Consider the following 27,606-nt stretch of genomic DNA (forward strand, 5'->3'; position numbering starts at 1 on the left):
TTCCCATTTCCAAAGAGATTTTTGTCTCTTTACTAACCATTGGTAGTAACTTAGAAGCTAATTGAAAGACCAGTAATTGAGAAGAGATAATTACTGTGTCATCTGTCATTAGATCACATGTAAACCTTACTGAGAAAGAACAAAAATCTGTTTGATGTTCCTGTACCAGTCTTGGGCAGAAGGAGTTTATAGATAACACAGATTTTGAGTCCATTGCCCCATGATGCAAATGTAGGGTCTGCTCTAACCATTAATAAACTGTTGATCTGACATATATATGTGTGTGTGTGTGTGTTTATATATATATATATTATATATGTGTGTGATATATATTATATATATATATATATGTATGTGATGATTTTCATCATCATTTTCCTAAATTTAAAAATCTGGTTATTTTTTCAAGTCTGTGCAGGTGTTCCTTAAATGAGGAAAAGATCTCTAAATGAACATGTTTATAGAGCACCATTATTTTGAGTTTTGTGCTTAAAGAACTAAGACTAACAAGTATTTTAAGATAGTAGTGATACACACTTGCATATATCTTAAGTCAAGAGTGCCTGATCTTTAACTAAGCACTCAAGTACCCCTGATACAATAGCAGTATTATCCAACTTTGATTGAGAAATAACTGTTTCAGCTAATCTAGAATGGCTGATACTGACTTAGTCATTAATTTTTTGGTAAGATTATAACATGCAGTATTACAATATACCTATATCTTTGCAGTTATTACTTTAGTTCCACTAAAATTGCCTTCAGCAGTGTTGGGCTAGTAGAGGGTTGGGGTAGTGGAGTGAGCAGGCTGGTAGCTGGTTCCTATAGTGTTTTTTAAAAACGTTCACTTCTTCAAACATTCTTATGAAGAATTATAACATTTGAAAACTACTTGGAGGTTGCTTGGTATAATGTATCACTTTACAAAGTAATAAGTTTTGAGTTTTAATCCAATATCTTTTAATAAAGAAGTGACAAATTCATATGTGTGTAAATATATCTGTTCAGACCTTTCATATAAAACTTTTTCACATAACTGCAATTATTTGATCATACTGTGCCTTTATAAAGATGTGCTGTAGCTTCAAAAATATGCCTTTGTCTTTTAAAGTCTGTATTATATATTAAGAAACATGCAGCAGAGTGAATTCATTTTGATAAGCACTAGCTTTAAAAGCAGTGGTAACTTTTAATGGCATTGACAATGTGTGTGTAGATGTGCATAAAAATATAAATTCTTGCCGTCTGACTTGGGTTTTTCTGGCTTTCTGTGCCTTGATCCTTCATTGTTTTGCTCTTGGTCACCTAAACTTTCACAAGTTGAATTGAGTTTTTTTTTCCCCCCACAGTTTGTGTTTTAACCAGTTTTTTTGTTTGTTTGTTTTGTTTTTTCATATTCTATCATTCTGGTGCAGGGCATTTCTGATCTGCAATTGTTCTGTACTATGTCTTAGTAAATTGTAAGTGATACTGAAAGTATGATACGTATACTTCCTTTGCTTATGGTATAGTGAAGTGCTTTTAAATCAAAACCTAGAGTTTTGAAATAGAAGAAAAATAAATCTATTCTGTACTTACCTTACATGTCAAATCTGTGCAGTCTGACTTTAAATACAAACTCTAAGAGTTTCCAGAAGTGTAATTTTTAGGGTAAATGTTTCTACTTTGTTGCACAGAAATGTTTGCAGATCAGCATTGCTGATGACCAAAAAAAGAAATAGTCATATACACATCATCTGATTTTTAGCTGTGCTTCCATGTTGCTGCAGTGAAATTCTGTGCATCAAAATAATTGGCCTTCTGTACTAGATGTGATTCAGTTACATCTTAAGTTTTTAATGAAAATGTGCAAACTGAGTGAATTCTATTTTTTCCATATATTTTTATAGCTTTGTTGTCTCTGGTAGCATTTCATTTGCCATCTTCTTTTTTCTGTTTATTAGTCAATCAGGAAAAAGTTGCATCTGTAAAGTTTTAAATTTACTCATCTTTATGCAGAACTATTTAAATAATAATATTTTTAATATACAGTTGTGACAAAGATACTTAATTTTCTCAGAGCTTTTCTTCACAGAAATGACATTTTCCCCCCAATACTTTTTTCTTCATAGCAGTATTTATATATTTTAAAGAAAATTCCCAGTAAAGACATAGTTAAATCTTGGTCATGATGAAACATTTCAAAAATCTCATTAAAATGTTTCCTCAGTATTCATGTTCATTGTATTAGACTCTGCAGTAACAGGAGAAATCTTTAAGTTTCATTAGTACCTCTTAATGTGAACAAATATCTATTTGAAGAGTTGTCAGAAACTTTGAAATTCTACTTAATTTTATTAAGTATCCTTAGATAACTACACTCTTAGAATTGTACACAATCACTTACTTTAGAATGATTTTAATTGTAACTTAAAAAACAAACGTATGTCTGTTCTTTGGCTTTAAATGAAGCCTAAAATAAATCCCTTGGAACTTTTTTTAGATACGTTTATCTATGTTTAACATATCTGTGCTTGTTTATAGAAGACATATACTTGTTTGTAGGAAAATTGATAAGACATCCCATATTTGTAAGATACTTAAAACATACTTCTTCAACATCTTAATGAAGGAATATATTCACTGTTTCTGTATGTTGATTTATAACATTATTCTAGATAAATACTTTTTTTTTAATCCTAAGATTTTCTTTAACTGTATTTGCTAGGACTTCATCTAAGTTTTGTGTTTTCCCCTAAAATTATGTCACCTGGAAACATTCCATTACATTTCTTACCTAGACTGAGTGAAGCACAACACCTAAGGTTTTTTTTTTGCCTAAATGAGAATATGCCATAGATTTTATTTTTAAATAGAGCTATTCCTTGTCAGACAGCTAGAACATTTGATCAGTATTCCCCTGTATTCTAAAACTATGGAAAACATTCACCAGTTTGCTTGCAAATCAACTCTGCTGCATGCGTTCACAAGTTTCATAAAGATTGCATGCTTTCTGTTTTCAATACAAATTGTATTTTTTTTCCATACCCATCCTTGCTTTTTATTTTTTATTTTTGTTTCCCTTTTCTTGGTTGGATGCCTGTGTGTGTTTATTCCAAATCCCTGTCCAGTCCTGGAGTTTGAACTACGGAAAGCCAAGGAGACCATTCAGGCCCTCCGAGCCAACCTGACAAAGGCTGCAGGTGGTGTACATACAACTTTTTTGAGACTTTTTCTACTTTGACAATGTAGAAGTAGCTGAGATATTTTCAAATGTAAAAGCGTAAAATATTATTTGTCTTTTCTTCCACCAGAACATGAAGTTCCTTTACAGGAACGAAAAAATTATAAATCAAGTCCTGAAATTCAGGTGGGTGAATGTCAGATCTAAAAGTATCTTCCATATGAAATGGTAGGACAAGTATTGAAAGAGGAAGACTTACAGTTGTGTATCCATCTTTTATCTGTCTCTAGGAGCCAATCAAACCTCTTGAAAAGAGAGCTCTAAACTTCTTAGTCAATGAATTTTTATTGAAGAATAACTACAAGCTGACATCAATAACGTTTTCAGATGAAAATGATGATCAGGTACAGTTTCCTTTTTTTTTTTTTAACAATAGTTTGTTTCCTTTCTAATTTATAATGTACTTATTTACTCTCTTATCTAGCTTGTTTAATTTTTTTTTTAAAGTTATAGATACAGTAAAATTCTGCAACACCAAAATACTGACTTGAAAAGAAAGAAGATTTCAAATTGATGAAGATTGGTTTCTGTTTTGAGAAACTAGAAAAAGAAAATTAACTGAAGTCCAAAGAAGTTAAAAGGAAGGAAATATTAAAAATGAGAATGTATCAGTGATATAAGCAACAGAGAACAACAGAGAAAAATTAATAACAACAAAAAACAGGGTTTCTGAGGTTAATGAAATTGATAAACCTCTAGCCTGACTTATTAAGAAAGAGAGACAGGAAGCAAATTATTAGAATCTGGAATGAGCAAAGTTATATCACTGTAGATATCTACTAGACTTTTAAGGAAGAAGTAAAGTAAATGAACAATGTTATATCACTGTAGATACCTACCAGATATTTAAGGAAGAAGTAATACCACTTCTCCACAAACTCTTCTAGAAATTGAAGACAAGGGTATTGTTCAAAACTCATTCTGTGAGACCAGCATAATTCTGATATCAAAACCAGATACAGACCTGGCTAACAAAGAAAATTACAGGCTCATTTTCTTCATGAGCATGGATGTAGAAAATCTATATAACATTTTACTATATCAAATCCAACAATGTGTAAAAATGCTAATACACAGTGACCAAATGGTTTATCTGAGGAACATAAGATTGATTAGTCCAAAAACCAATCATTGTAATTCACCATTTTAAGAAACTTTTCAAAAGAGAAAAGAAATCATATGATCATCTCAAAAGAAAACATTTGACACAATCAAACGTGTCTTTCCCATAAAAGCTTTGAAGAAATTAGGAATTGTGAGGAATTTCCTCAAATTCATAAAAGACATTTACAGAAAAACTATCACTAACATCACACTTAATGAGAAAGATAAGGAATAAAACAGGAATATCTGCTCTCACTACTTCTGTTGAACATCATACTGAGGAATCTAGCCAGTACAAGGCAAGAAAAAGAAGTAAGAGGCATATATTTTGGAAAAGAAGAAAGAAAACTTTCACTGCTAACATGATTTTATATATATATAGAAAATCCTATAGACTGCATTAAAAAAGACACTATAATAAGTGATGATAGACAAGTTGTAGGATACAAGATCAGTAAACAAAAATGTATTTCTGTATGCTAGCAACAAATAGACATTCAAATTTTAAAGATACCATTTATAAAAGTATCAAAAAAAAATAGGAAATACTTAGGGATAAATATGATGAAGGATTATGCACTGAAAACTATTATACATGCTGAAAGAAAATAAAGAGGACATAAAGAAGAGATATATTGTGCTAATAGATAAGGTTCAGTATTGTCAAAGTGTCAATTTCTGTAAAATTGATTTGTACTTTTAACACAATCCTAATCAGAATCTCGCCAACTTTTTTTGTAGAGGTTAGCTTATTCTAAAATTTCTATGGAAATGGAAGTAACATAGTATAGCCAAAACAACTTTAATAAAGAAGTACAAAATTAGGGGACTTCAACTAGCTGACTTTAAGGTATTATAGTTCAGGCAGTATCTTACTGACATAAATGCAGACAGATCATTGGAACTTAGTGGAGAGCCAAGAGATTAACTTACACATAGATGATCTTTTGATGTCTAACAAAGCATAAAGTAAATTCCATTCAGAAAGTATAGTCTTTTTTACAATTTGTACTGTAACATTTTGATATCTATATACCTCCAAAAATGAACTTCGAACCATACCTCACACCATATACAAAAAGTAATTCAAATGGATCATGGGTTTAAATGTAAATTATAAAGCCATAAGGCTCCTAGAAGAAAACATGGAAAAATTCATTGCAACCCTGGAAGGTAGGCCAAGATTTCTTATATATGACACCAAAAGTATGGTATTCTTCATCAAATATTTGTTCTCATCAAAGTCAATAACTTCTATTCTTAGGCGATTCTAAACAAATGAAAAGATGAGCTATAGATTAGTTAAAATATTTCAAGTAACATATCTGATAAAGAATTTCTATGCAGAATATTTAAAGAACTCTCTAAAATGAATATAATTATTTTAAAAAAGACCCAATTTTTTTAAAAAATGGACAAAACATTTATACAGATGCTTCAACAAAGAACACATATGAATATCAAATAAGCGCATGAAAAAAAATGTTCTGCATCTTTAGGCATTAGGTAGATAAAAATTAAGTCACAATGAAATACCATAGCACACTTACTAGAATGTTTAACTGAGACTGTACCGAGTCTAGGCAAAGATGTGGAGTAAGTAGAAATATCATCACTGCTCTTGGGAGTCCAAAATGGTGCAGTCACTTTGGAACATTTTTTGGCAGTCTATTTAAAAAAAATTAAAACCTTCACCACCTATATGACTTGATCATTCCATTCCTAGATATTACAGTCCAAGAGAAGTGAAGGGAGATGTTCATACCAAGACTGCTACATAGTGTTCACACCAACTTTATTTATAATAGCTGACATTAGGGAGACAACCCAAGTATCCAAAAGCAGGAAGTTGAATAAAAAATTTTGATGTATCGTTACAGTGAAATGCTAACTCAGCAATAAAAAAAAAAAAATGAACCTCTGACAGATACAACAACATAGATTAGTCTGAGAATCAGTAATCTGGATGAAAGAAACCAGACAAATAGAGTATTTGCTGTATGCTTCCACTTATATAAAATTCTAAGAAATGTAAACTTGTAACAGCGACGGAAAACAGAACAGTATTTGCTTAGGAACAGGGCATCTGTGAGGAAAAAGGGGGAAGTATTACAAGCAGGCAGTAAAACTGGGGAGTGAACAGTTCATCTTTTTTTTTTCCTAGCTTTGGTGTTTAATCTTTTTTTTTTCTCTCTCTCTGCTTTATTTATTTTTGGCTGTGCTGAGTCTTCATTGCTGTGCTGACTTTTTGCTAGTTGCAGCGAGCAGGGGCTACTCTGTAGTTGCAAAACATGGACTCTAGGGGTGTGGGCTTCAGTAGTTGCAAAATATGGGCTCAATAGTTGCAACTCCCAGGCCCTAGATCAAACAGGCTCAGTAGCTGTGGCGCACAGGCTTAGTGGCTCAGGACATGTGGGATCTTCCCAGGTCAGGGATCGAACCTGTACCTCCTGCATTAGAAGGCAGATTCTTTACCATTGAGCCACCAGGGAAGCCCCCAAGTCCATCTTCTTGATTGCACTGATCTCTTCAGGTGTGTACTTAGATGTAAAAACCTAGCAGACTATACATTTTAAATTAGCTTGTGGATTTAATACTTCCCTGGTGGAGATGGTAAAAGCATCTGCCTACAAGGTGGGAGACCCAGGTTTGATCCCTGGGTAAGGAAGATCCCCTGGAAAAGGAAATGACAACCCACTCCAGTGTTCTTGCCTGGAGAATCCCATGGATGGAGGAGCCTGGTAGGCCACAGTCCATGGGGTCACAAAGAGTTGGATTTAAATTGTGCAGTTTGTTATTTATTAATTATATACCCCAATAAAACTGTTTTATAAAGGGTAGTGCAAGTGCTCATCATTACTTATTCTTTAACCACTAAGTAATGTTTAATGGTCATTTCAACTGACCTTAAAGCAGTTCTATCCTAGAGCCCTCACTCCTTTCATGTCTAGCCTCTGCCTAAAATGTAAGACTTTTTACCTGACTTTATTTTTGATCATTTATATCAGTGGCCTGATTTTATCTTAATGGCTGTATTTTTACCTAAGATTATCTCTTATCTCCCTTGATTAGCCTGTAATCTTCTTGAGGCTAAATGAATCTCTTGTTCATCTCTGTATCTGCATGTATAGTAACACTCAATACACACTTATTGATAGTTTTCTTATATTTTTATCTGCATATAATCCTTGTCTTACTGTTTTTTGGTTCCCTCTTGCCCATTCTTTCCTTTACTTCCTATCTTTCCTTTCTGTGGTGCTATGTGAAATTTTCTTATTGTAAATAAACATTCTTTATTTTCAACTTCTCTCTGAATATACTTTTTTTTAATTTTAGAAATTTATTATTTTTTAATTCTTTGGTTGTGATGGGTCTTTGTTGCTGCACGCGGGCTTTCTCTAGTTGTGGTGAGCTGGGGTTACTCTTCACTCTGGGGTACATGGGCTTCTCATTCCTTGGTTTCTCTTGTTGCAGAGCTCAGGCTCTAGGTACGTGAGTCTCAGTAGTCACAGGTTGCAGGCTCAGTTGTTGTAGCCCTCGAGTTCTAGAGCTTGCACTCAGTAGTTCCAAGGCAGGTGGAATCTTCCCGGACCAGGGACGAAACCCAGGTCCCCTGCATCTGCAGGCAGGCTCTCATCCACTGTACCACTAGCGAAGTCCAGAATATCCTTTTTGCTGTAAAGAAAACTTGTCTCTCCACTGAGGACCCTGTTTCCCTTATTTTCCAAGTATGAGGTGGGGGTGCATCTCACACTCTAATCCTAGACACTTCCTGACTTCCAGGATGTTTATTCACCGGGCACATACACTTTTGACATTATCACACAATTATGTTGAGTTTTCAAGATTAGCAATAAGGAAAAGATACATCTCAAAGATGCAAGATAAAACTACCACATAGATTTTTTTATGCTACTGTTTTTTATCTTTTAGGATTTTGAACTATGGGATGATGTAGGATTAAACATTCCAAAACCTCCAGACTTACTGCAGCTCTACAGGGATTTTGGAAATCATCAAGTAACTGGGAAAGACCTTGTGGACGTGGCCAGCGGTGTAGAAGAAGACGAATTAGAGGCTCTGACACCAGTTTTAGGCAACCTTCCTTCAACCCTTGAAACTCCTCAGACTGTAGAGGTGAGACCTACTAATAATCAAGTCCACAAAAAGTGTTTAAGCCATGTCAAAGCAGACTATGAGATCTTGAGTTTCTGTTTTTCTCCCATTTTGATTTTAGAACTCCTTGCTAGTACAGAAATTAGAAGATAAAATTAGTTTATTAAATAGTGAGAAATGGTCTTTGATGGAACAAATCAGAAGACTTGAAAGGTTAGTACTTAATCATCATTTCTATAAAACCTCTTAAAATTATTAAAGAAATTGACAGATTATAAAGCATATAAGATAATATTTCAGTTGTAAGCTATAATTTTTCATATCCTAATACTTCTGGGGAAAAAAAAATCTTATAATTGCTTATATACTTAATGTGTTCTTTTCCCCAAAAAAGTTGTTAATCACTGTAATAATCATAAAATCATATATGTCTTAGAACCAAGGAGTAAGATATTTTTTACTTTCTTCAGGTTGTATCAGTAGTAATAAAGTAACTTCTTCGTGCTAGTGTTATACATATTTTCCATTCATTATTTCATTTAATTCTTATACTCCTGATATGGGTTAGATGGAATTTTCCACATTTCACACACGAAGAAGGCTAAGTGATAATCCAAAGCATAGTTTACAAAACCATTTTTATGTCTTGTAAGAGTTTGTGGCTACGTTTCTATATGAAGCATCAATATATATGGTACAGAAAAGATTCATTTGTTGACAAACCACTTTCTATTAATATATTATACTTTTAAAGCATTAAACCCAGTATGAGGTTTATGCTATTGCCAAAGTCTTAAAAAATACAATTCTTCACTAATAATTTCTCTTTCTTTTACAGTGAAATGGATTTCCTCAAAAATGAACACTTTGCCAGCCCTGTAGTTTGTGACTCTGTTCAGCCTTCTTTGGATCAGTCTTCCCACAAAGACTCTGAAGACAGTGGAAAGAATTCAATTATAAATAGTTTGGACAAGGGAGAAAATAAGGATGTCCATCTTTCAAAATCAGATGAAGTTGATTCCATTGTTCCTAAAGAGAATTTCCCACATTCTTTCCCCAGGAGAGAAAGAGAAGGAATACCATCTTCTTCTCCATCAAGTAAAAACACAGTTCATTTTGATAAACCCAATAGGTTAGTATGTGTCCTGTGTTTTGAAATGCATCTTTCAGCTATTTAGTACATTGTCAAACTAGAAGAGTTTCAGTTCTTATTTTGCAGATCAGATACATGAATTTTTATGTCTGACATGAACTTAACACATAGCAGAGTCCACATCACTGCAAAAAATCACAAGTAATTACTAAGTTAAATTGTGTTAAAGAGGAATGGACCATAAATGAACTAGGTCCTATTTTAGCTAAGTACTGAAACGCATAAATAATATGTATGTTCTGTGTGCTGTATTTTACCCAGTGTTTTTTACCTTTTCTGTGTTCTATAGTCATTATCAGATTCAGTTGAACGTTTTGATATTAAATAGTTGCTTTTACTAAAAAGTTGATTAGTTCTTGATCTTAGTCCTTTTTCCTATGTTTGCTTCCTAGTAGAGGAGACAAAAAGTATTTACATTATAATGTGAAAAAAGAATATTCTCTAAGAGAGGAATATTTATTGAGATCTTTTTATATATCAAGCACAGTTCTAAATGCTTTACATATGCTAGCTTAGTTAATCCTCACACATAGCTTGTGATGCATTCTGAGCCAGTCATACTTCCTCCTCCTATTAAATGGAGGAGTATTAGAGCAAGTGTTGGGATGTAATAGGAAAGCATGACTAATTTGTTTTAGACTTAAAGGTACTCATTATTAGTGAGAAGTATTTGATTTTTTTTTTCCAAAGCAAATTTTTTTACTCATGTGCCACAACTTTGTGTGTGGTTGTGTGTGTATGTATGTGTAGGTTTTCTGAGGAGGGTCACAGGATTGAAATAGACATGGCCCAGTCCTCAAAGTGCATTTAATCTAATATGGTTAAGAGATAGTCATAAAATAATGCAGCGGCATTTGTAGTAGTTCTTAATGTTTAGTAGTTCCATATATCTCCTTTATAGTCCAAAGCCACTCTCAGGAGAAGGATGATTGTTAAATTTATCCAACTAACCTTTTTAGCTCTTAACTGTATGTCAGGCAATGTTAATGAAGAGTATGAAGTTTAAAAGAAGAGTGAAAGTGTTAGTTGCTCAGACATGTCTGACTCTTTGGGACCGCATGCACTATAGCCTGCCAATCTTCTCGAGGTCCATGGAATTCTCCAGGCAAGAATACTGGAGTGGGTAGCCATTCCCTTCTTCGGGGGATCTTGCCAAGCCAGGGATCCAGGCCGGGTCTCCTGCATTGCAGGCAGATTCTTTACCATCTGAGCCACTAGGGAAGCCCAGATGAAGCCACTAGAGAAGCCCAAATGAAGAGCAGAGTAACGGTAACCAGACACATGGTACCCTTCGGTTACAGACGTTACAGTGTGAGAGAGGCTGTCAGGCAATGATGACATTGTGAAAGGTGGTAATACAAGAGGAGCTCAGCTTGCTTGGGGAGCACACCGTCAGGAACACATGTGAACGTCCTCATCAGAGTAGGGAAGGTTTCAGGGAAGAAGTGTTTCCTAAGTTTATACCTGAGGAGTAAGGAGCAGTGAACCAGGCAAAGAGATGAGAGGAAGTCTTCCCCCTAAGAGGGACTAACAGGAGCAGGAAGAACACTGCACTTGGGAGCTAAGAAGGATTTACGAAGACTGAAGCAAAGCATGCAAATGAGAAGACAGGAGGGGAAGTTGGAGAATTAAGCTGAGACTAAGTCATATAAGCTGTGTTACTAGAGACTTGGAACATGATGGTATCTAAGTTTTAAAAGAAAGTAAGGAAAACCACTAGACCATTCAGGTATGACCTAAATCAAATCCCTTACGACTGTACAGTGGAAGTGACAAATAGGTTTAAGGGACTAGATCTGATAGACAGAGAGCCTGATGAACTATGGACGGAGGTTCGTGACATTGTACAGGAGACAGGGAGCAAGACCATCCCCAAGGAAAAGAAATGCAAAAAGCCAAAATGGTTATCTGAGAATACCTTACAAACAGCTATGAAAAGAAGAGATGTGAAAGGCAAAGGAGAAAAGGAAAGATACACCCATTTGAATGCAGAGTTCCAAAGAATAGCAAAGAGAGATAAAAAAGCCTTCCTCAGTGATCAATGCAAAGAAATAGAGGAAAACAATAGAATGGGAAAGACTAGAGATCTCTTCAAGAAAATTAGAGATACCAAGTGAAATTTTCATGCAAAGATGGACTCAATAAAGGACAGAAATGGTATGGACCTAACAGAAGCAGAAGATATTAAGAAGAGGTGGCAAGAATACACAGAAGAACTGTAGAATAAACATCTTCACCACCCAGATAATCACAATGGCATGATCACTCACCTAGAGCCAGACATCCTGGAATGTGACGTCAAGTGGGCCTTAGGAAGCATCACTATGAACAAAGCCAGTCAAGGTGATGGAATTCCAGTTGAGCTATCTCAAATCCTAAAAGATGATGCTGTGAAAGTGCTGCACTCAATACGCCAGCAAATTGGGAAACCTCAGCAGGGCCACAGGACTGGAAAAGCTCAGTTTTCATTCCAATCCCTAAGAAAGGCAGTGCCAAATAATGTCCAAACTACCACACAATTGCACTCATATCACACGCTAGTAAAGTAATGCTCAAAATTCTCCAAGCCAGGCTTCAGCAATACGTGAACCGAGAACTTCCAGATGCTCAACCTGAATTTAGAAAAGGCAGAGGAACCAGAGATCAAATTGCCAACATCCGCTGGATCAAGGAAAATGCAAGAGAGTTCCGGAAAAACATCTTCTGCTTTATTGACTATGCAAAGCCTTTGACTGTGTGGATCACAACAAACTGTGGAAAATTCTTCAAGAGATGGGAATACCAGACCACCTGACCTGCCTCTTGAGAAATCTGTATGCAGGTCAGGAAGCAATAGTTAGAACTGGACAGGGAACAACAGACTGGTTCCAAATTGGAAAAGGAGTACGTCAAGGCTGTATATTGTTATCCTGCTTATTTAACTTACATGCAGAGTACATCATGAGAAATGCTGGGCTGGAGGAAGCAAAAGCTGTAATCAAGATTGCCGGGAGAAATACCGATAATCTCAGGTATGCAGATGACACCACCATTATGGCAGAAAGTGAAGAAGAACTAAAGGGCCTCTTGATGAAAGTGAAAGAGGAGAGTGAAAAAGTTGGCTTATAGCTCAACATTCAGAAAACTAAGATCATGGCATCTGGTCCCATCACTTCATGGCAAATAGATGGGGAAACAGTGGAGTCAGTGACAGACTTTATTTTGGGGGGCTCCAAAATCACTGCAGATGGTGACTGGAGCCATGAAATTAAAAGACGCTTATTCCTTGGGAGGAAAGTTATGACCAACCTAGACAGCATCTTAAAAAGCAGAGACATTACTTTGCCAACAAAGGTCCATCTAGTCAAGGCTATGGTTTTTCCAGTAGTCATGTATGGATGTGAGAGTTGGACTATAAAGAAAGCTGAGCACCAAAGAATTGATGCTTTTGAATTGTGGTGTTGGAGAAGACTCTTGAGAGTCCCTTGGACTGCAAGGAGATCCAATCAGTCCTGAGTGTTCATTGGAAGGACTGATGTTGAAGCTGAAATTCCAGAACTTTGGCCACCTGATGCAAAGAACTGACTCATTGGAGAAGACCCTGATGCTGGGAAAGATTGAAGGTGGGAGGAGAAGGGGACGACAGAGGATGAGCTGGTTGGATGGCATTACTGACTCAATGGACATGAGTTTGAGTAAACTCGGGGAGTTGGTGATGGACAGGGAGGCCTGGTGCACTGCAGTCCACAGGGTCGCAAAGAGTTGGACACGACTGAGTGACTGAACTGAACTGAACTGAAGTTTTAGAAAGAGTCCTCTAGAGTAGTGGTAATTAGAAGTAGTAATAATGGAGACTCATGGGATAGCTGTTGGAAGAGTCCAAGAAAGAAATGATGGAATTGCCTGTATTGGAAAGATGTAGGTAGATTTATAAGATAGTTAGAAGGTAAAAATTGGTTGGATTAGGAGGTTAAAACTAAGGGAACGATAAAGACTTTCTGGCTTGGGCAGTTAGATGCATTGTAGCTCCCTCCGCTGTGAGAATAGGGGAGGGGGGACATAATGAGCAAACAGGCTTCAGCTTTGGCGCTCCAACTCCGAAATCAGATGCTACTGGGGCCCGCTTTGTGGTGTATACTAAATAACCTCTGTTATGTAACCTTAGATGTTACCCCTTTTCTTCATAGATGAAGTACATGAAGTACAACTCATAGTTACAATATTATGAATACTATGACATAGAGACCATTGTTATTTTACAAATATAAATGTTCAGCTTTATTAAACATAAATGGCTAATATTTTCAATTACAAAAAATCCTTCATTTAAAATAAATGTGAATGTTGAATGAGCCTCTCCTTCATTTATTTTTAATTTTTAATTCTTTTATGTGGGTTTCTAACATTAAGGGTTATCATTATCATGATATAGATCTGCAGAACTTCTCAGTAACATACCAGGTTAGCCTTCACAGCCACTCTTTACCTTTCTGGGACCATAGAGAGTTAGGGAAGAAAAAAAAAAATCCTCATTTCAGGTTTTGCAAACACTTTCTATAGTCATTGACCTGCCATACAACTTCAGGTTTAATCCATTAACATTTTTAAGACATTCATTCACATAATATCAAGCTCTTTTAAATTCAGCAGCTATTGCTATTCCTTTTTCCCTGTATGATTCTCCAGTGAAGTGATCTTAAATCTTTTGTGGCTGAGAAATTCAAACATTTGTGGGGTAGGATTCATGCAGTGATGGGAATTATAACCTGCAACTTACTTTCTCCTTAAATGCCAGTTTAACTATATGGTAATTGTCCCATTTTCATTCAACATTTTCTTCTAGGAAGTTGTCTCCCGCTTTCCATCAAGCACTACTGTCTTTCTGTCGAATGTCAGCAGATAGTCGTTTAGGATCAGAGGTAAGTTACAGCAGATTCTTGCAACTTTCTTAAAACATTCCGTTTTTCTTCTTAGCATTTTACCCAAAAAATAATTGTAATACAACTCTGTTTCAAGTACAAATCTATTATTTAAACTAACAAAACACTCTAAGAAATAATTCCAAAGTTTTCAGCTTTTAAGGAAAGTAGTTGATTATTTTTATCTTTGGATTAAAGCTCTATTTAGTATGAAAGTGACTCTTTACAGTCTAGTTTTAATTTTTTATGTCTACCAACCTACAATTATATGCCTCTCTATGGTGTAATTTAGAAAACCAAGTCAGGTGTATATATTATTTGTAACTTTGGTTATTTTTAGATTACTCCATTTTTGATTTCTCTAGGATTGATTGTCTTTGATTGCAGAGTTTATTGGCTCTCGGATTTCTTTTCATCAAGTCCTTTGTAGCGGTTGTTGCAGGCTTATCTTAAAAGGGTGGTTTTTTTCCTCCTTTCTTGATCCTTCTCCCTTTCTGTTAATGCCTTTCTTGTGGTTGCTTCCACTTCACCTCTCCTGGGCTTCTGTCCCACAGTGCCGTTAGGAATCTGAGAGAGCTAGAGAGTGGTTTGGAGGCAGTCTGGCAGTTCTCACTGTAAGACTGGGGCAGCCCCCCTGGACTTCCCCCTGCATGCGTTTTCACTATGCAAACTACTCTTTCACCTTAGCCAAAGATCGTGACTATGTGGGTACCTTTCCCCCCAAAACAAAGATTGAAAACCATTGAAGCTGCCCCAGTCCTGTGTTACCGTTCTTTGTTCCCAGAACTGAAGTCTAGTAAGCCTCCCTGTCTGCTCCCTTGCTTCTTACTAGTGTTTTAAATCCATTTCTGGTCTACAAAAATGTTTGTCCTGTTTGGAATCTCAGGTGGTGGTTGTTTTTGTTTTCCTCCTCATCATAAATTGTCCTTTTGAATATGTGTTTGAAACAGAAGTGACAGGGCCCAAGTCATAGCCTTGAAGTCCCGTCACGCGCAGGAGGCCTCCAGTGCCGTCCGTGATTAACCCTGTGGTCCTCTAGGTGTCTCGGATCGCAGACAGTGAGACGAGCGTCATGCTGATGCTGGGCCGCTGCCTGCCGCACATCGTCCCCAACGTGCTGTTGGCCAAGAGAGAGGTGAGGCCCAGAGGAGCACTGTCATCCCCCAGATCATCATGTTGTCCATTTTTCGTCATTTTGAAGTTTAGTGTTATATTTTTATTTTGTTAAAGTCTATTACTTGCAATCATATTCTTACTTTTGTGCATGCATCTCTGCTCCTAGAGAATGGTTTTACACCTCTGTCAGGTGAGTTCAGTAAAACTGCATGGTATTCATGTTTTCCAGTTTTGCTTAAAGCATCATTAGCTTCTGCAACACTAACTATTACTGTAGGTCCATTTATGTGCCATGAACACTGTCCGTTCTCTACATGACCAGTTAACTAATTTATTTGATCTCTCTCTTGATATGACATGCGTGACTTGCCTACAGAAATAGACAGTCATGGGATTGAACATTAATAGGGACTAATAATATAACTCTTTTCTTAAATGTACTTGTAGTTACCTCTTATTAGTGTTAGTTTATTTGTTTGGCAGTAGTTAGACTTGTCTTAGAATAGGATAGCAATAATATTGTCTGCAATAACTTTTGAGAGTATCTTTTTGTTTTTCTTGTAGCTAACCTGTTATTGACAGATGCTTTAAATGTCTAAAATAGAGTAGCAGATTTATTTTGGTACACATTGCCTATGTTATAAGCCATAAATACTATAGAAAGTATTCTTTAGAGTTATATTTCACCATTAAAAGATTAAGGAAAAATTATTTGTAATCTCATTTAAATAGTGAATGATTTATTTACAAACAAGTTTATTTATTTGAATTATTCAATTTATGAAATCAATTTGCAATTCACAAATTTTTTAAATAGGTTAAGACTATTATCAAACGTGTCCTACAAGTTTTCTTTTGTTATCCTCTTAATCTTTACCACTGGTTTTAATCATAATTCATGGGACCTACAGTATGATAGGTACACAGTGCATTGGCAATACCCATATAAGAGCTTATCCTTAATTATCTGTTTAGCACACGAAATTTGTACTGATCCTCAAGAAGACGTATATGTAGAGCTTCAATAATTTTTATACCTATAGGTATTTTTAATTTAAAAATGATAAACATGACTGTTTTCTTACTTATGGTTTTATTTTACCTAACATTTAAGAATAGTTGTAAGATATTAAGTAGTATGAAAATTTTCTATGTCTTCAAGGATCAGTGTCCAATTTCAGATTGTTTTGCAGTTCTGCCTGGCAGAATGGTGTTTGAGCTTCTTTTTCCTTTTTCAGCTTGTAACATAATCTGTGCAATGCATTAATGTTTGCATCCCTTTTACTATGTTTCCTTAAGATAATCTTTAAAATAGCATAGAAACCTAATTGTTATGAGATGCAGTTTAAGCTTTTTTTTAATTTTTATTTTCCCTTTTTTAATCATAAAAAACTCTACCACTAAAATCTGATTGTACTGCATGAAGTTTTTATAAATTTGCACCATCAGTAATCAGATATATTACATATATAAATATATATGTAAGCATATATTTATATATACATGTATATTTTATTTGTGGTATGATGTTTACTTTTCTGGCTGATTTACGTTTTTTATATTTAAAAATATTTTTATACTTAAAATTTCATGAAGAATTGATCACTTATCTTTGTTTACTTAATCATTTGTATCATATTTTGTTTTACCAGAAAATTTACCATTTTTAATATACCAGAGTTGTAGTCCCTCAAAATTAAATTGGTAAATAATTAGGTTTATCTTGCCTTTCTTTGAAACTAATCCCAGGGCATAGAAGCACAAAACTTTTATTTGATTTTTTCCTTTGATATTGGATTACTTGTATTTAATATTTTACTCTAGTTCCATTAATTTATATTTTTTTAAAAGGTCTTATAATTTAAGGATTAACATTTTTGTTTTTTCTTATTTCTCAAGTTTTTTGTGTTCTTTTATCAGTGTAAACCTTTTTATTGGTATGTGAATACAATTAAAATGTCCATTTGTATGATTGATCATAGCAATATCCTAGATAATTTAAAAGCATTAAAAACAGAGTGTAAGGTTTGATTAAATAATGTATAGTCATGGTTTAACATCTTTTGAATATGAAAAGATGTACAATAAGAGCTTTTCTTCCCCTGTCCCTGAGCTATCATCTCACATGCAGCAAATTTTAGTAAATCCTTTGCCCATTTTTTAAGTGGATTGTTTGTCTTTGAATTGTAAGAGTTCTTACAATTCTGGATATTAAACTCTGACCTCATATATGATTTGCAAGTATTTTCTTCTGTCCTGTAGTTGGATGTTGTCCTTAAATGGACAGATGTTTTTCATTTCTGTGAAATCTGATTTCTCTGTTTTTTTCTTTTGTTGCTTATGTTTTTGATATCCATCTAAGAATCCATTGCCAAAGCTAATAAAGTCAGAAAGATTTACCCCTATATTTTCTTCTAATAGTTCTATACCTTTAGCTCTTATATTTAGGTGATTGATCCATGTTTTTGTTTTGTTTTTTGTTAATATATGGAGTGAGGCAGGAGTTCAGAACTGTATTCTTTTCATGTAGTTACCCAAGTGTCCCAGCACCATTTGTTGAAGACACAATTGTTTCTTTATTGAATGGTCATGGCAGCTTTGTCAAAAATCAGTTTGATGTAGATGTTTGGATTCATTTCTATACTTTCAATTCTGTACCATGGGTCTTTATGTTTATCTTTATGCCTGTTCTACTCTGTTTTGATTACTGTAGCTTTACAGTAAGTTTTCAAATTAGGAAGTATGAGTCTTCCAGATTTGTCCTCTTTTTCAGTATCATTTAGCCATTTAGGGCCCCTTTTGGTTCCACGTAATGGGATGCTCAGTTTTGGTCTCTGCCATAAAAGTCATTTGAATTTTGATAGGAATTGCACTGAATCTGTGGATCACTTTGAGGAATATTGACATTCAAACAGCATTAACTCTTGTATTTTATGAATAGGAAATTCTTTATAGTATTTGCACATAGAATGTGTTAAGAATTGTTCCTCCTTTTCTGTTCTTTCAAAGAGTTGAGTAGGATCAGTATTAATAATTCTTTAAATGTGTTTTAGAATTCACAAGCAAAGTCATCTGATCCTAGAGGTTTTTTAATTATTGATTCAATCTATTTGCCTGTTACAGGTCTGTTTTTATTTTCTGTTTCTTCTTGTGTCAGTTTTGGTCATTTATGTGATTCTAGGAATAAGTTCATTTATTATCTAGCCTGTTGGTGGACCATTGTTTATGGTATTCATTTATAATCCTTTTAATTTTTTTAAGTTTGTTACTAATGTCCTCTCCTTTATTTCTGATTCTAGTTATTTGCATCTTCTTTATTTTTATCTTAGTCAGTCAAGGTAAAAGATTGTCAATTGCATTGATCCTTTCAAAGAGCCAACTTCTGATGTTGTTGATTCTGTTTTTTTTTTGTTTTTTTGGGGTCCTATATTTCACTTACTTCTGCTGTAATCTTTATTATTTTCTTCTTTCTGCTGGCCTTTAGTTTAGTTTCCTTTTTGTGACAAGGTTGTTGAATTGGAATCTCGTTTTTTTTAATGTAGGTGATTATGGCTATAAATTTCCCTCTGTGTTCTGCTTATGCTGCATCTCACATGTTTTGGTATGTTCTGTTTTTCATTTATCTCAAAGTATTTTAATTTCCTGAGTGATTCCTTTGACCCATTGGCTGTTTTAGAGTGTGTTGTATAAGATGTGTATCATTAAAGCTGGACAAAGAAAAAAGATACAGGAGAGCACCAATTCCCTAAAAGCCTTAATAACTAGCTAGTACCTCTAAAGACTTGTTCATCTTCTAAGAAACCAAACTTTACTCCTTTACATTACCATTTGTGGTTGCTCTATGGTAAATTTTTAACTCAAGAGTAATAATATAATTTATAATTGTATGAGTGTAATGTAGTAGTACAGTATAGTAAAGTAAATAGTAAGTTGCGTAAGCTTGGTCCACCTTCTTCACCCATGTTGTGTTTGTGTGTGTGTATCTTGTAATTTTCAGAGCAAATCACATGCTGTTTAGCAGTACCAGAGTTTAAAAGTCACTTAAGTATTTCAGTTAGGCTTCCTAAAGGCTGAGACCTGGGAGTTATAGATGTTAATAATTCTAAAAATAGGTATTTTAGCAGCCTTTGAAGTATAAAACTTTTCCAGAGGTGAGTAATCTTGTCTTTTCCTTATATAAGTCTTTGTAATTTTTTTTTTCTTTATATGTACTACCAACGTCATGACAAATTTCAACTGAAAATCCAAATCAAAGGGTGTATACTTATCAGTATTTGAATTTAAATTGTAATTCACTATTGCTTAATTCCTAGGCAAAAGACTAGATGAAAAAAATTTAGTAACAGCCATCTAAAATTTTTTCGAAGCTTGGGTTATAGGAAATATTTTCAGTGGAATAGTGAAGACAAGTGGTGACCTATAATTAATTGAACTGATATTACCTTTCTAGAATTGTAGAATTTTGCTTCCTGACCTGAAGTACTCAAACATTTCCTCACTGGCATCTGATCTAAGTGCAGTACTTCCTTTTGTATTTTAGATTCCTTTCAGATCTTAGAGTCATTATCATATCAACATTCCCATACTTTTTTAAATTTTAAATTGTGCCTGATCTCATTTCCTAGTTCATATCTTTTCTCTTTAACATCTGATCACTCACATTGTTAGATCCTGTTTAAGTACTATTTTTCTTCTGTTTTTGTAGTCTGAACACATACTAATCTTTAAAGACTAAGAAAGTCAAGTAAAAGTTTTCATTAAATCAAATGTAATCATCTCTGAAGACATTTACTACCTTGAAAATGATTTCTTTATTATCATTAGAATTTATTTTGTTTTACTTATAGAACTGAAAGAAAAATACTGGAAGCCTTTCCTGTTTAATTCTGTACAAAATTTCATAGGAGGGGTGGGAGGTCCTTCATATGGAGAGAACTAGTGTTGTCAAAATGGCAGAAACTCATTTACTTGAGTAAAGTGCAGATTACTAAGTCTTTTAGATTAACGAATTCTAAAGGCCTTAGAAATATCTTTCCTAGTGTCCATGGTAAGAAACTGCTGGAATACCTTCTGTAATTGGATTACTACACTGATTTCCTCTCTAATGATCAGTAGGAGATCAGTTTTATATTTCACTTCAGTACACGTTAACTGATAAAGCATGTTTGAAAATATTTTAAATTCCTGCTGCCTTGAAATATGGACTCAGTAACGTTTTTATGTGGGGTAGGCAAGGGATGGATTCCTTTTGGATATCATGTTTATCAAAGCTTTATTATCTTGCCATGGTTATTATTCAAAGACATTTTTAAAACCACTGTCACATTGTCTTTTGAAAATCTAGATGCCAGTTTTTAAATATTTTATTTAGAATTATAAGGAAACTATTTTAAACACTAGATTTTTTCAGTTGGAGATGATGATACCAATGGGAGAATATTGATTCAAATCTATACATTTATGCGTACCACTGACCCTTCCTTGAACAGTGCACAGATTATGTGTGCTGACCGCCACACAGTTGAGTATCCAAGTATAAGTTTAAATTCAGTCAACCACAGATCCGTGTAGTAATGTAGTACATGTTTATGGGGTAAAATCTGCATATAAGTGGGCTTCCCTGGTAGCTCAGCTGGTAAAGAATCCGCCTGCAATGAAGGAGACCCTGGTTCAATTCCTGGGTTGGGAAGATCCCCTGAAGAAGGGATGGGCTATGCACTCCAGTATTCTTGGGCTTTCCTGGCGGCTCAGACAGTAAAGAATCCACCTGCAATGCAGGAGACCTGGGTTTGATCCCTGGGTTGGGAAGATCTCTTGGAGGAGAGCATGGCAACCCACTCCAGTATTCTTGCCTGGAGAATCCCCATGGACAAGGGAGCCTGGCGGGCTATAGTCTATGGGGTTGCAAAGAGTCAGACAGGACTGAGTGACTAACCACACACACTTCATATAAGTGGACCCACAGCACAGTTCAAACCTGTGTTGTCCAAGGGTCAACTGTAGTGTGAAAATCCTAAATAGAGTTTTGTGGATAGACTAGTACGTCAGAGGCTTGAAAACGGTGAATTTACAAGACGTAAGATAGGCAGCACAGCAGAATTCATTATTTGATTATTTAATTATTGTAATTATCACATTACAGAATTCATTATTTGAAGAGTGGTATAACTAGAAGTTGTGATTAAATGAATGATAAAGGAAGAGGAAATGAGGATATTTGAAGTTGGTCATAACCTAGCAATTAAAGTCCTGATGGCTCTGTCACAAACAGACTGCAGCTTCCACTTTTTCCTGCCATCACCTTCTGGACCTCTTCTCAGCTCAGCGATGCTCAGGAAGAGGAAGCCATCTGGCACACTTCGTAACTGCCACAGCCTTCAAGGTGCCCGGATGTCCCCCGTTCTCCTTGGCGTAGAGTATCAACCAAAGTGTATTGGCACTGACTTCCCACATTTGCTATTTTAGCCAGCAAGAAATAAAAACAGATGGCAGTGTAAATTATTACTAACTGTGATTGAGAAAAGTGGAAGAATATTTCTCTAAAGCCCTAAATTCACAGAATTTTAAAGTTCAAGGAGACAAGGAGTGACAATTTTTTTTTTTTCCTTTCCTATGTGTCCGTTTGGATTGGTTGCTGTTTGGATTGGTTGCTGTGTTGAGGAGGGTTTTGAGGCCAGCTTTGATCTCAGAAAGGAAAATTAACAATCTTATTAGCAATAGATAAGAAAATGACATAATATATGTATTTTTTATTTCTGTACTCAGCTTAATTCCTGTATGTTTCAGTTGAGGAAACAAAAACTCAAGAGAACTTCACAGTTTTCACTGGGTTCTTTGGTACTTAGTAGTTTTGAGACAGGAGCTCTTCGAACTCCGAGTTTAGTGTTTTTGGTTTGGCACATCTGTAGCCACATTCCAGTTAAAAGATTCATTACAGTAATACATAACATAAAATTCCTCTTTGATTAAGAGTCACTAAGCCTCGTGGTTTAAAAAAAAGAAAAAAGGAAAAGAAAATGTAAGGCACAAAAAGTAAACTGTAACACAGTTATTTTGGTATACCTGTTTTTGAGATAAAGAAACTAACTGTTATTCTGTATTTTAAACAGAGGGTGTATGCATGTACTTGCAGTTAGAGCAGATATCTTACCTACACTTCATAACTTTGTTTCTTTAAAGAGTAATGCAATAGGAAGAGAGTAGAGTGAGATAGTTTAAGAGTGAATGTTTGGAGATGATTGGGAAGCAGGAAGAAGGGTTAGGAGAAAGCAAGAAAACCCATGGGAGAGAAAGATCGGCCATGAGGGAAAAGTACAAGTTAAATACTTAGGGCCTTTCTGATTTTTCAGGCATTAAGATACTCTCTCTTTTTGTTGGTACTTTGTAGAATAACTGCCTTTTCATCCTAAGCTTTCACTCTCAGTGGGCTGTGCTTGCGCGCCACCCCAGTCCTCTCACTAGTGTCACTGGCCCTCAGCATCTCAGTGGGGTTCTCTGAGGAGCCTTGGTATTATTGGTCCTCACCCATCAAGCCTCAGAGTAAGCATCTTTGGAAAACATCAAAATACAAGGACCCATACATATACTGTTCCATTCCCAGTGCAAAATTATTTTCCCCACTTTTCAGTTATTCACTAATCTAAAACCTACTACTACTGCTGCTACGAAGTCACTTCAGTTGTGTCTGACTCTGTGCGACCCCACAGACGTCAGCCCACCAGGCTCCCCCGTCCCTGGGATTCTCCAGGCAAGAGCACTGGAGTGGGGTGCCATTGAAAGATGGCAGAATAAGTGTTTTAAATTTGTTTTTGCTTCTCAGATTTGTTTTTCCTCTTCTTATCTACATCTTTTTGCTTTGAATTTAGGTTTATACCGAGTAATCATAATTTAACAGCATATATGTAAGACATTAGAAGTAATGGAAAGGATTTCTAGTCATGCCTTAGTTTCAATCTCAACTTCTCTAAAAGCATATCATCTGTTTCTAAGGGAGCATCTTCAGAATAATGTAGACTTTTCTTTAAAGTGTCATGCATTAGTACATAGTGATTGATTCCTATTTTAAATCTGCTAGTACTTTTTGGTGGGTAGGGAGGTAGATGGGAAAAATAAATGGGAATAATCATTCTGCCCTTTTTATTATATCCTAGTAATTTAGGGATTTCTTTAAAATATCTGCAAAATGACTTAAAGGATTTCTCTCCAAAAGTACTTTATCACTTTTGAACTTTTACTTCATTAGATTTTCAAATCTACTTCAAAAGTGAAAAAAAATTGATATCTTTTAAATGTATTTTAGAATTTTGCCTCAGTTTAATTAAAATGTGAAAAAAACTTTTTGTAAAAGAGAAGTAAACTCTTGTCTGTTTCCTTGAAAATACTAAATTTACCTCTGTATGTTGAAAGTGGAACAAAATATTTAAAATTTTCATTTCAATATAGAACATTTCTGCAAATGCTTTTATGGAGAGCATTCAGCACCTGTGAAGATGGTCTTTTTAATTATGCACTAGGTTAGGTGCTAAGGGTATAAAATTATTAGTTATTTCTGATCCTTCTGTGCTTATGGAAGTATGAAGAGTTATCTTTATTTTCTGTTTTTCATTTTAGGTTTTAAAATATAGTTAACTTCTGCAAGTTTTTATTTAAAAGCACTTTCAAAATTTAAACTACTATATCAGCTTTTAGTAAGATAAAATGTTGCTTAGTGTAAAAGGTAATAGACCCTTGGGAAGTATTGGATGAGAAAACAAGGTTAGTTCAATCATAAGTTACTTTATTGCATTGTGATATGCACCTTCTGCACAATCACTCCATAACTATGTTTCTGTTTTTCTCTTGAATTATCAGCCTTACAGAATAAAAATATGCTCCTCTCTATGTTGAGGTTTATTTCATTTAAAACTTCCATTTATGAATACTTTGGGGGGAAAAGAATACTCTGCAATGCATTTTTACTTTGACTTTTTCCACCTTCGTGTTTCTTTAGGAGTTGATCCCCCTCATATTGTGTACAGCCTGCCTGCATCCTGAGCCTAAGGAGAGAGACCAGCTTCTCCACATACTTTTCAATTTGATCAAGAGGCCAGATGATGAGCAGAGGTGAATATGACTGCTTCTTTGGGAAATAAATATAGTGTTTACTTGCTCATTTTATTAATGTGGCATCATGATTCCCTTTTTAATCTCAATGCCATCTTTTCTGTCTGAGGTCTCTTTTGATAAAGGAAGCACTGACCTTGTTCACAGTGCCCTACAGTGTTTTCCTTCTTGTCATTCCAACTGCTTACGTTGAACTTCTGCACTTTGTGTTAGTTGTCTTTGGACTGCTAATTATTCCATTAAGTCTTTGCTTTTCTCTTTCACATTTGATTTCCAAGAACTCCTAAATATTTCCCTTTTCCCTCCACAGATGAACTAGATACCACATGGCCTCTTAATAGTTATGCTTTACCAGAAATAAAATATTTAACATAGGAATGTCTGCATCACCAAGCTGTCTGTAAAGCAGTTTCGGTATGGCTAGAGGGATACAGTGTTTTGCTTAGTCCTGATTCAAACGCCACAGTCAAGGATGCCTGAGTGGAGAAATGAGTTGTACTTGGGGGTGGTGAGGGGCTTGAGAGTGGTGGGGCCAGGGGGATAAGACACATAGCCAAGAGACTTCTGCAAGAAAGGGGAATGGGTTTTTTGCTCAGGCAATCGTGATAGATGTCTCCCCAGAAAGTAGACTTTTAAACACTAGGAGAAGCTGTGCAAGTGTGAACGTGAACAGACTATCCTAGTGGAGGGTAAGCAGACTAAGCACCAGTTGGACAAGACTGAGCTGTTGAAATGTTGCCACATTGTAATTTTCTATCTTAATCTGATAATTTTTGCTTATACATTTGCAAAACAGTAGAATTGTACATTAAGATTAGGTAACTTGATATCATTTTAGTTCTTGTTTTACTGTTACAGTTTTTACCTCTTCTGAGAATGTTGGAGAATTATAAAGTGAACCATAAGACAAATCAAGCCCAAAATTTAAAACACAAGGAATCTCTCCACCATGAGAATAAAAAGTCATGTAGACTTGTAAGCTCTGTGAACATGTGTCTCTTTCCTGCCCTTATTAAAATATACCTGAGCAAGCAGAGAGACATGTTTTTTTCAGGATCCAGTCAAGATTAATCTACCTGCTAGCTGAATAGAAGTAAGGGAAATTCAATCAGGTTCCATCCTTTGCAAACTGAAAATTTTCGGAGGACAATTTGATGGTGCTATTTAGGAAAATTAAATATTTTATCTTCTCCTTGAAAATACTATTTCCTATCTTGGAAACTTAATTAGTAATTAAATACTACTTATTACATTGTCATTTTTAGAATGCAAGGCAAAAATATCTCAATTTACATAGCCTGTTTTTACAGACTCTTCATGTAAAGCTAACAGCTGCCACCTGGTGGCCAAAAGTACTGATAGGTACAGCCTGACTTCAGGTCAAGCTACATCAGGATTTACACACAAATGTTCACAGTTGATCTTCCACTTTTCAGAAATAAACTTATTTATTTAAATAAGCTAAACTGTTAGCTATATTTGATGTGAATAAAAAATAAAGCAAAATTTTTAAATTAGCTTAAGTTTGACATATAATCAGTTATTACTTTTCTTTACTTACTGAATCACAAGCTTCCTTGTGTGACTGTCCAGTTTTATGCACAGCTATATTCCGTTTTTGGTAATTCTTTGCTAGCAGCCGTAACTAACACCATATTTCCACCTGTTCTGTCAGTTCTGTTGCTCAGTCATGTCCTACTGTTTGTGACCCCACGGACTGCAGCACGCCAGGCCTCCCTGTCCATCACAAACTCCCAGAGTTGACCTAAACTCATGTCCATCGAGTCGGTGATGCCATCCAAACATCTCACCCTCTGTCGTCTCCTTCTCCTCCCGCCTTCAATCTTTCCCAGCATCAGGGTCTTTTCCAGTGAGTCAGTTCTTCCCATCAGGTGGCCAGAGTATTGGAACTATAGCCCATGGAATTTCTTCAGGCCAGAATACTGGAATGGGTAGCCTTTCTCTTCTCCAGGGGATCTTCCCAACCCAAGGATCGAACCCAGGTCTGCTGCATTGCAGGAGGATTCTTTACCAGCTGAGCCACACGGGAAGCCCATTGTGTCAAATACCAGTCAAATAATTTCACAAGTAGGAACAGTATTTATGATTTTCCACAAGTAGAGTATTTTTACTATCACAGGAGTCTGTTTCCAATGCTATTAATAATCTGTAGCCATCTGATCTTTTCTGTTTTCAAGTATATTTCAAAACTGACGTACTTTTTAGAATTGTGACTCTTAATTCTGCTGACTAAGAAGTTTATTTTGAGGGGCTTAACAGTTTTTGAACAAATTTGTACATGTTTAATATAGTGATGGTGACTCACAACTTAAAGTTATTTCTCATGAAGGTCTTATACAAGTGTATACTTCCTTACATTTTTTCAAAATGCTTAAATTTCAACAGTTCATTTATTATAATTATCAAATATTTCTGAAACCTATGTATATGACTTCTCATTTTAACAGACTAGTAGGGGTAGAAATGATCAGAAATGAAGAAATTTTTGGTAGGAAGCTAAATGTCTATCTTAAAGCCTGGGAATTTCTTCTTCCATTTTTCTTTTATCCACTTTACTTGCCTTCCTAAAGTAGGAGAAAATAGAAAAGGAAAAGTTGAGAAGCCATCAGAGAAGACAGTGACATAAGTATAAAGGGAAATCATATAGATAAAAATTACAAGGTTATGGTGAAAGGAAGCTGCCATATACAATGAAGACATATTGGCTCAACATTTTCCTGCCATCCATATACTTACTGTCTGTCATTGTTCTCCTCAGCCTGAGAGAACAGTTGTAGCTGACTTGGATAGACTAAGTAGAAACGTAAAGTCACTCTTCAATTTTCGGTTAAATAGACATATTTTAAGAAACAGCAATGAGTAATTGCTTTTAT

At 35.2% G+C, this 27,606-nt stretch overlaps 1 protein-coding gene across 5 annotated transcripts in view; it reads left to right on the forward strand.

Moving 5' to 3' along the window:
* The window catches only part of RELCH (RAB11 binding and LisH domain, coiled-coil and HEAT repeat containing), a 111,794-nt gene that overhangs the window by 29,091 nt on the left and 55,097 nt on the right, over positions 1-27,606 (forward strand). For all 5 annotated transcript variants that reach the window (XM_061130674.1, XM_061130675.1, XM_061130676.1 and 2 more), the window contains exons 3-11: positions 3,111-3,182; positions 3,294-3,349; positions 3,454-3,567; positions 8,261-8,464; positions 8,565-8,656; positions 9,282-9,575; positions 14,419-14,494; positions 15,534-15,629; positions 24,600-24,712. In XM_061130674.1, coding sequence (XP_060986657.1) covers positions 3,111-3,182; positions 3,294-3,349; positions 3,454-3,567; positions 8,261-8,464; positions 8,565-8,656; positions 9,282-9,575; positions 14,419-14,494; positions 15,534-15,629; positions 24,600-24,712 — 1,117 coding nt within the window. The remainder of the gene's footprint in view (positions 1-3,110; positions 3,183-3,293; positions 3,350-3,453; positions 3,568-8,260; positions 8,465-8,564; positions 8,657-9,281; positions 9,576-14,418; positions 14,495-15,533; positions 15,630-24,599; positions 24,713-27,606) is intronic.

The sequence above is a fragment of the Dama dama genome, chromosome 27, assembly GCF_033118175.1.
Source record: "Dama dama isolate Ldn47 chromosome 27, ASM3311817v1, whole genome shotgun sequence".
In the NCBI taxonomy this organism is placed as follows: domain Eukaryota; kingdom Metazoa; phylum Chordata; class Mammalia; order Artiodactyla; family Cervidae; genus Dama; species Dama dama.